Below are 9,836 nucleotides of genomic sequence, written 5' to 3'. Positions count from 1 at the left end.
TTTAAATGACTTGCATATCTTGGGTTTCTTATTGAGCTTTGATGATCCACCATGCTATTATTCAGATACTGGTTGTCCCCAAGCCCGCATGTTACTGTATGGCTCTCTTGGAAGGTGGTGGTACCTTTAAGAGGCGGGGCCTAATGGGAGGTGCTTAGGTCACTGGGGGTGTGGCCTCAATGGAGCTTGTGATGAAAAGCTGACTAATACACTGTAAGAGGATCAACTATCAGGTAGCCATTGCTCTTTTAGCCTGGGCTCCAAAATAAACACCCATGGAACAAACTAACATGGAGGTTAGCTGAGCTACTTCAGCCTAAACTACCAATGCTGATGGCCTATTGGTGAGATTTGGGCTGCTTTGTTATGCAGTATTATTGCGGCAATAGCTGACTATTACACTTATCCTTGAAGGATTTTTGGGTTCCTGAGAGCCTCTGGACACTTTCTATTTCTTGCTATTAGGATGTGCGTGAGACATGAGCCACACACCTGCCTTTTCTCAGGAAGTCCCAGGCTCTCTGTCTCCTTTGTCACACATTTGGCCTAGGATTCCAACAGGTATACACAGGCTGTTGTAGAACCAAGGAAGAACACAGAACCATGCATCATGGTGGGGAAAATTGGTCTGTTCGTTTTAATTAAACTGACTGAAGAAGCCAAGACGTGGACAGAAAGAGACTAAGAACGAGACTGAAAATTGTTTAGAAAAGAAATGAAAACCGGTCGCGGAGATGTCAGTGCCGGAGGAGCGCTGGGAGGAGGCGGTGCCTTCACGTCAGCTCCAAGACCACTGTCAGGGCAAGCACCAGGGGGAGCCGGAAGCCAGCAGGGCCAGATGCAGAGCCTGTGTGGGCAGCAGGGACAGGGTCAGGGCCGGCAGACAGCCATATGTGCTTTGCGGTGGGCACGCTGTGTGAGCAGACTGGGAGGTAGCAGGTTTCATGTCAGGGTGAATTGGGTTCAAACCCCAGCTCTGCCACCTGCCACTAACTGTGAGTGACAGTGTCCCCAGCCCTGGAGGCCATCATGATGCCCCAGTGAGAAATGGGGTCAGGAGCATTCATTGCAAACCATGCAACTGGCCCAGTGTGTATGAGGCAGCCGGGAGTAGCATCTGCATCCCTTGGGGTGGTGATCAGTTGGGGGGCAGTCCAGAAAGACATCCAGGTCCCCTGTAGGGGCATCTGTATGTGTTCCCAACTGTCCAGCAGAGTGAGCCAGAGACACAGAACACAACCCCATGGTCTGAGCTGGACACAGCCTCTGGAGGCCAAGGCTGCTGGCTGCATGGAGCTGAGATGCTGTGAGTGGTGGGAGGGACACACTTGGCTCGTGAATCAGCCAGCTGCTTTGGAGTGCTGGGTTCCCTTGTATTGTCTCAGTGTCCCCTTCTGATCACTCTGGACCCTGACTCTGCCTGATTGGATGACAGTGACCTGCCTGAGGGTGGAGGAGGGGCAGATCACATAGAAGGGCAACTCAGAGTTGGGGGAGGGCCTCCTGTGGCCTTGAAACCTTCTCACCCTTAAGCGGGTAGTCCTCAGGGTGGAGACTTACCATTGGAGTCCTCGGTTCCTCTTGGAATATTTGGATTTTCTGCAGGAAAGAAACAGAGCAGAATGATACAAAGCACGACTCTAGGAAGTGCAACCTTGCATCTGGCTCCTAGGTGGGGCCACAAGCACCAGCACAGTCCAGCCACTCAGCTGCACAGGGGTGGCGCCCTCAGCCCTTGTGCTGGGAGGCGCTGAGAGTCACCCACCTGCTAAGTGGCAGAGCTGGGATTTGAACCTAAGTCTGTCTGACTCCAAAGTCATTATAGATTTAACCATGGAACCACACTGCATCTCTGCGGGATGAATTCCGGTGACCTGGGCTCCTGCTGTTCCCGGCTCTGGGACCCATCCCCAGGTCCCACCCCGTCCCCCTCTGAGCACTGCATACCAAACACGATGAGCCGGGTGTGCGTGTCAGTGGAGCCCAGTGGGTTCTGGGCTGTGCAGCGGTACATGGAGCCGTTGAGCTCGGCGGGGACCCTCTCCAGCACCAGCTCCTTCCCGTCGAACTCGCTGCTGCCGTCCAGGAGGCGGCTCCCCACCCGCGTCCACGTGAACATGGGCTCTGGGAACACCTCGTTCTGCCGGCCAGAGGAGGAAGAGAAAATAACAGGGGTCACCTTGCCTGTGCAGGAGGGAGTCGGAGGCGTGGCAGCCAGTGGCCCAATGTTCACACTGGGTGGGTTGGGGGTGGCTGCCCGGATCCCAAAGGACAACGACTTTAGGGCTGGAAAGAACATGAACAGTCCAGCATGGTGGTACCCAAATGTAATCTCAGTGCCCTGGGAGGCTGAGGCAGGAGGGAGGATTACGAGATGCAGCCCAGCCTGCACAACGTAGTGATTTGGTAAGACCCTATCTCAAAATTAAATAAATAGAAATAAAAAGAGGGCTGGGGTGGAGCTCAGTGTGAGGGGCCTGGGTTCAATCCCCAGGACTGGTGGTTGGAGAGCGAACATGAGGACAGGTGAGCTGTGCTTGCTCTGGGTTCCGGGTGGGGAGTGAAACACACACGGGCCCCCGGCTTTATCTTGTGGCAGCCAGATCTTCCCATTGCACAGGGTGGGAGACTGAGGGCCACTGGCAGCAACTGGAGGGCAAGGGTAGGTTGCAGGGGGTCATTCCCAGGAACGCTGATGCCCCATGGGCATCTGCTGGCCCGCCCAGATGCTCAGAGAAAGGCTGACCTGAAATCCATGGACCAGGATCCTCACCGTGTCCCCGACCCGGGCTCTGCTGGGTGTCATTATGATTTTGGGTCCTTTGGGGGCAACTGTGGAGAGAGGAAGTTTGGGTCAGAGGGGTGCACAGGTGGTGGGCCTGGCCAGTGAGGAAGGGAAGGACACAGAAGAGGAGCTTCTGGTCTGGCAGTCGGCTTCCTGAAGATGGGCTGCTTCTCATCGGGGAGCTCTGTGTTTGCTCCTTCATTCATTCACGCCTGCATTCATTCACATATTTCTCAGACCCAGAGGTGTCAGACCCTGTATGGTCTTTGCTTTGTAGAGTTCATACATCAGGGAGGGGCGAAAGACAGGCCACGGGCAAGGACAAGTCAGTGTGACAAGATCAGAGAAGCCAAGGAATGGTGGGATCAGGGAGGCAAACCTGCCTAGGGAGGTGGCACCCCCAAGGGTCAGGGTGGCTGCTAGCGGGGTGTGAGAGCCGAGGTGAGGCTGATCCAGCAGCTAAAGCCCCCACCAGCATTAAACCTCCATGAAGCGAGTTCTGCCACCACGGTTTCCTTGTCCAGGTGACTTAACAGAGACCCAGAGAGTCACAAAATGACTTGCCATGTGACAAGAAGAACTGGGACTAAAATCAAGATCTTCTGATTCCCCACGTTAATCTTTCCAGTGGGATGAAATGTGTCACATTATGGGCTGGCCTTTGTCCTCATGTCCTCCAGGTGCCCAGGGTTGTGGCTCTTCTGTGAGCAGGAACCTGAGAATTCCAGGGACAGAGGGGCCTCTGGGGTCCCTGGATCTGTCCCTCATGTTTGGAAAAGAGGTCATAGGTAATCAGGACGATCGCCCAAGGTCACGTGGAGTCAATTACTCACGTTCCCTGACTTTCATCCCCTAGATCCATCCATCCATCCATCCATCCATCCATCCATCCATCCATCCTTCCATTCCTTCATTCATTCACTTATCCAACAGTCGTCACTGAGACAGCCAATCATCGTGCATCGAGATGCACTGGGGACACAGAGGCTGCAGACCAGGTGCCTGCTAATCCGGAGCTCACACTTTAGAGGGGAGACATTCAACCAGCAACCAGCGTGTGACCACGACTCGAGCAGAGTGGTTGTACTGAGTAGGGGCAGTTAGTGGGCAGAATCCTCAGATGCGGTAGTCAGAGTGACTTTTCCAGGCAGAGAAACACTGAGGGCACTGCATGGACAGTGATGAGGCAAGAGGTGGTGGGGTGGGGGACAGACCCTTAGAGCTCCAGGGCTGGCTTTTGATGGGTTGTCACAAATCCTCCGGGGTGTCAGTGGGAAGAAAGCTCTGTCCTGGCTCCAGGGCTGGCCTGGGGTGAGCCAGCTGCCCTTGGGCTCTCTGAGCCTCTCCCCGAGTCAGCCCTCAGCAGAAGCCAGAACAGCAAAGATGTAGGTGGTCTCACAAGCACTGCAGGCTTCACTGAAGCCCCACGCCATGTGGGCTGGGCTTGGGGAAGAGTGCACTGCAGGAAGGCTGAGGGGGAGGGTGACTTCTGATGCAGTGCAGGCCTGGGAGCCCTGAGTTCAGTCTAGACTTCCTACAACCTAACAGCCTTAGCGGAAGTTGCTCCATCTTGCTTCCGTGGGCAGGCAACCCATCCCCGAACCACACCCAAGCCGCTCCTTGGCTAACATTTGTCTAGCACAATCTAAGCACCAGGCCCTTCAACCAGTGCTTTCTGCATGATTTCATCTCACCCTCCAGCTTTTTCAGATTGTCCCTGTAAGGAAACAAAATATAGAGGGGTCAGGCCACTTGCCTGCCATCTTTAATTCACTCTGAAGTATTTCTCGGGCCTTGAGCAGCCTGGCCCTGGATTGTTACCCTGCTCAGCCCCTCTGACATGCTGGCCCCCCAAGGAAGAGTCAGGTGACATTTCTCAGGTGCCAAGCATGTGCTAGCCTCGTAGGAGCTGGTGCTTGTAAGGTAGGCTGCCGTGAAACCCATCGTACCTACAGACAGTGACTTGCCCAAGGTCACAGTGGGAGCAGTGGTGAAAACGTGACCTCGACAGCTCAGATGCTGTGGAGAGAGGCTAGGAGCCCTGGTCAGGAGAGGCAGCCGCCGGGCTGACCTGAGCGGCCCATCTGGGTGGCTTATTGCGGAGCTGACCCTGAGGGGCACGGAGCAGGGGCACAAGAGGGGTCTGTCCTGCCCTCGGTTCTCTAGACTTTCTCTTGGCAGCTGCTAATAGATGAGTGCCTTTGTGGCACAAGCTACCGACCCTCTCTCACTGCTGCTGGGAGACGCGGCTTCAGGAGAACAGGCCAGCTGCTATCACCCTGCTGCTCCCACCGCTATGAAGCCCAGGAGCAGCTCCTAACATCCAAGCCTGGTGTCTCTGCCTGCTTCTAGAATGCAAACCAGGAGCACTGGTGGGCATATTTCCAGCCTCTCTGGGCTCATCCTGCTCAATCCGTCTGCAGGGAGAACAATCAGGTGGCCAGAGACCCAGGAGGAAGGGCCAGCCCTCTCCTCTCGGGGTTCCTGTCTTACCTGTTACAGTAGCTACCACCCTGCCTAGGAGATGGTTTGAAAATGGGATTGGGGGAGGGAGAAGAGACCACACTATGAATATAAAGAAGTGGGCCCGAGGTGGGTGTGGTGGCGCACACTTGTAATCCCAAACTTTAGAGGCTGAGGCAGGAGAATTGCCATGAGTTCAAAACCAGCCTGGCCTACATAATGAGTTCCAGGCCAGCCCAGGCTATATAGCAAGGCCCTGTCTCAAAAATCAAGACAAAATAAAAAGTGGGACCCATTTCCTCGGGGAAATGCAATAAAGCCTGATTATGTAAGCTCCCTCGTCACCTCCCACCACCCCCTAACATCCAGCAGCTATAAGAACAGTACTGTGAAATCTCAAGGGAAAGTTCCTCTAGGTTTCCACAGGAGCTGTGGCATTGTTTATAACAGTCACATATCCATCCATCCATCCATCCTCCATCCATCCAGCCATCATTCCATCCTATTATCTATCCATCAGTCTACTATATCATCCATCTATCCTTCATCCAGACATTCATCCATCCATCCACCCATCCATCCATCCATTCATCCATCTATCCATCCATCCATCTGCTCATCCATCCATTCACTATCTATCTGCTCACCCATCCATCCATCTGCTCATCCATCACCCATCCATCCACTCATCCATTCATTCATCCATCCATCTATCTGCTCATCCATCCATCCATCCATCCATCTGCTCATCCATCTATCCATCCATCTGCTCATCCATCCATCTGTCCATCCATCCATCCATCCATCTGCTTATCTATCCGTCTGCTCATCCATCCATCCATCCACCCATCCGCTCATCCATCCATCTATACACCTACCCACAAAGTTACAAGTCTGCTCACCCACCCATTCATTCACCTACCTTACTGATCTAACTCTTTATTGAATACCTAACTTGTGTTGCTCACTGTGCAGGGCTCTGTTGGGAACATGGTGATGACGGTAGCTCCTATTTATTGAATACTACTTCTGTCTGTCATGAGGCAGATTCAAGACCCTGCCCACAGGCAACTTAAATTCTAGTAGGTGATCCAGGCAGTAAGGAGATGCAAACTATATTATACCAAAAGCAAAGGGAGGGAATGGGTTGAAGGGGTCAGGAGAAGAGATGATTTTAGGTAGAGTGTCCAAAGATGGGCCTTCTGGGTAGAAGATTTCAGCAGAGGCCTGAATGGAGGAGTTGAAGGTCCCGGGTAGGATTATTTTAGGCAGAACTGAACGCCCTCACAAGCCCACCATCGGAGCTGGGCTGAGCTTGACACAACCAGGCAAGAAAGAGGAAGACCTGGGGCGGGGTAGACGGGCTAGCAGGGGGAGAGAAAGCTGGACTGGGCCGAGAGGTGAAATCAGGCAAACCAGCTTTCCCTCTTTCTGTGGTATATTTTTAAATTGTGGGGAAACACACTACTCAGAACCAAATTCTAGAACATTCTCCTCACTCTAGACACGACTTATGTCTCCTCCCAGTCCATTCCACTGTCCATAGGTGAGCTCTGTTCCATTTCCATACACAGAGATGTGTTTTCTTTTTCTAGAGTTTCCCGTGGATGGACTTGTGCTGCACGGACCCTCTGCTCTCCGACTCTCTTTGAAGCTCAGCATAATGCTGTCTGCATCACCTGCGCTGCAGGGTGGCTGGGAGGTTCATTTGTTTCAAAAGTACTTCGGTATATAAATACACCACAAATTCCCGTGTCTGCATCCCTAACTATAGACACTAGAGCTATTTTCAATTTTGGTTTTTGTTGTTGTTGTGAATAAACCTGCTCTCAATACTGATTCCAGTCTTTGTGGACATACTTTTTCATTTCTCTTGGATAAATACTTAGGATGGGGTTGGTGGTTCTGGAGTAGGAGTTTCAGACCACTATCCCCTACTCCCACCAGCGGTGCTGGAGGGTGCTAATTGTTCCTACCCTTGTCTACATACAATGTCGTCAAAATCCTACCCAGTGGGGCGGGGAGTGTCGCAGGGTAGGTATGCCGAGGCCTGGCTTCCACCCCAGCACTGTAATTTTGTTTTTCACATAAAATTTATTTGGTCACTTAAGGGCTGTGAAGGCTCGTCTCACTGAAGTTTTAATAGTCATTACACTACAACGCATGATGTGGACACTTTCTAATATGTCTGTTGGTCACTTGTGATTATTTTAAAAGTAGATGTCTCTCATTACAGACATACGGTGTTCTTTATATATTCTGGGGACAAATGCTTTGTCAGGTACACATATGGTGAGTACTAGCTCTCATTCTGAAGTTCGTGTTTTCAGTTTCTTAACCAAAAAATGGCTTATCATGAGCAGAAAATTTGAATTTTTGATTCAGTCAAACTGACCACAATTTTCAATTTTTCATTTTGTGGGGGTTTCTTCCCCCCCTGTGATCACTTTAAGAAATCCTTGCTACCCCCAAGGTCAAAAAGATGTTTTTCTACATTTTGTTCTGGAAGCTTTATGATGTTGGCTTTTGCACTTAGGTCTATCATTCATTTCAAATTAGCTTGCGTGTGTGCGAGGTAGGGGTCCAGGTTCAATTTTCCCTGTGCGTGTCCAGTTGCTCAGGACCATTTGTTAAAGAGACTCTTCTGTGCTCACTGAATAGCCCTGGGGTGTTCGTCAAAAATCAATTGACTCTGTACTTTCGGGTCTATTTCTGGGCTCTGTTCTGCTCTATCAATCTGTTTGTCTACAGTGGCGGGTGCGGGGCCAGAGTGCATGTGAGTCATGATCTGATTTATGTGTAAGCAGATCGGTCATGGAGGAGGACAGGGCAAAGCACGGGAGGAAGCAGGGATCCAGTCAGGAGGACGCTGCGACCAGCCGGGCCTGAGGTCTTGCTGCCTGCAGGAGTGGCCACGGGGTGGGCAGGGGCAAAGGTCACTGCAGGGAGACAAGCTCCCACTCTTGGGGGCTTGAATTTGGAGGTCCCCACCAGGTCATTGCATCCATCCCACATCTCTGCCAGGCATACCCACTGGCTCACCATGTCCTCACACAGATGGGCTGCAGCGCGCAGCGTGAGAACGGGGGCACTGCGCCAACAGCCCTGGCTCCTGACCTACGGATACTCAGTCTGAGCCTGCATCCCTCTCGTCTACAAGATGGGAACATCAGAGGCATCTCTAAGCAGCCACCCAGGGTCACTGCCCTGTTTTGAGGAGAGCTGGTGAGGAAGGCATCTGGCTCCCAGCTGGTGCTTAAGACATCTGTGCAGTGCCTATTATTCTCCCCATCCCACAGGTCAGAAAACTGAGGCTCAGAGACAACAAGGCCTAGACTTCATTAATAGATGGCAAGAGAGACATCCTGCCAGGAGCCAGTACTTCTGCATGGAGGAGGGGTGGCCTTCGTGGCAAAGCAGACATGGGGGGCTGGGAGGAGGGGCTCTGCTGGGAGGAGGATACTCAAGAGGGTGGAGGTAAAGGGTGTGGCAAGCTGGGAGGGCTGAATGAGGGGCCACAGGGACTTGTGATGCCTCTGGGGAACAACACCAGCATGTGTAACCCAGGGGTGGGGCACCCAAGCCACGTGGGTACCCGGAGGAGGCATAAGGCACATTCACGGCAGATCCCACCCACCTTGGAGTCTTCACCACTCTCTGTGGGCAGCTTCTCTGACCTCCCCGGTCCTCAGCCTCCTGCACAACACAGCCTGCTTACTGTGCTCTTGTGAGCATCTGTTGCATTAGTGTAAGAGAAGCAACCATTTGCTACAGAGTAAGCATTCAATAAATGTTACTCTGTATTGCTTTCTGTGTGGGCAGGTGGCCTGTGACAATCAAAGGACCATTTTAAAGGGTCTTCAGGCAAGTGATCCCACATATAGCCAAGGACACCTGGTTCAGGGCTGGTGAATTTGGTGTTTGGCAATGGGGAGGTGGTTGAGACCTTCGCTCTGCTACATATAAGTCAGTGGCTCAGAGCTAGGAGCTCAACCAACCAAGCCTCAGCTGTGCTTATCTGTGAAATGGGACTGCCTGGCAAATGTCTACTTGTAAAAATTGAAGGAGATATTCCTTGCACATATTTCTGACACAGAGCAGGTTCACAACATGTATGTGAGCTGCTTTCCCATGGCATTTGGTGTTGGCCTGGTGGGTTTTTAATGAGCTAGCACGGAACACAGAAGCTTCTGAAACCTGGTGCGGCTGCAGTCCCAAACCTTTCGGCCTGTTTTCTGATCTTGATCCTGAGGGACCTGGGCTGAGGCTGTGGATCCCTGATCTCTGCAGGAAACTCAGCCAGAGGGCAACCCAGGTCCCCTGGGCCCAGGTGAGAGCTGCCACGCACTGCTGATCATGGTTCAGAGGGACGCAGGCAGAAGGGCCAGTGTGGGTCTCTGCGCCCATTCCTGTCCCTTTCCCGGGCAACACAAATGCGTGTGTTTCTGATTCAGCCGGGAGGAGGAGTGTAAGGGAGGACTCGTTCCCGGGGCCAGCCTTGGGAATGTCCCAGGCTGGCGCTCTGGGGGAAGGGAAGACAGGCAGCAGACACGGATTGGGCTCTGGGGCCACGCTGGCCTGGGCACCC

General features: G+C 52.7%; 1 protein-coding gene across 3 annotated transcripts in view; it reads right to left on the bottom strand.

Annotated features, from left to right (window-relative positions):
* Positions 1-611: 611 nt before the first annotated feature.
* The window catches only part of Igsf21 (immunoglobin superfamily member 21), a 206,051-nt gene continuing 196,826 nt past the window's right edge, over positions 612-9,836 (bottom strand). For all 3 annotated transcript variants that reach the window (XM_063235612.1, XM_063235613.1, XM_063235614.1), the window contains 4 exons: positions 2,747-2,832; positions 1,948-2,140; positions 1,561-1,599; positions 612-847 (listed from right to left, as the gene is read on the bottom strand). In XM_063235612.1, the coding sequence (XP_063091682.1) occupies positions 774-847; positions 1,561-1,599; positions 1,948-2,140; positions 2,747-2,832 (392 nt within the window). In that variant the 3' untranslated portion in view covers positions 612-773. The remainder of the gene's footprint in view (positions 848-1,560; positions 1,600-1,947; positions 2,141-2,746; positions 2,833-9,836) is intronic.

The sequence above is a fragment of the Cavia porcellus genome, unplaced genomic scaffold, assembly GCF_034190915.1.
Source record: "Cavia porcellus strain 051 isolate PalLab524CR breed Dunkin Hartley unplaced genomic scaffold, mCavPor4.1 scaffold_25, whole genome shotgun sequence".
In the NCBI taxonomy this organism is placed as follows: domain Eukaryota; kingdom Metazoa; phylum Chordata; class Mammalia; order Rodentia; family Caviidae; genus Cavia; species Cavia porcellus.
This window is presented reverse-complemented; position numbering and strand designations above follow the sequence as displayed.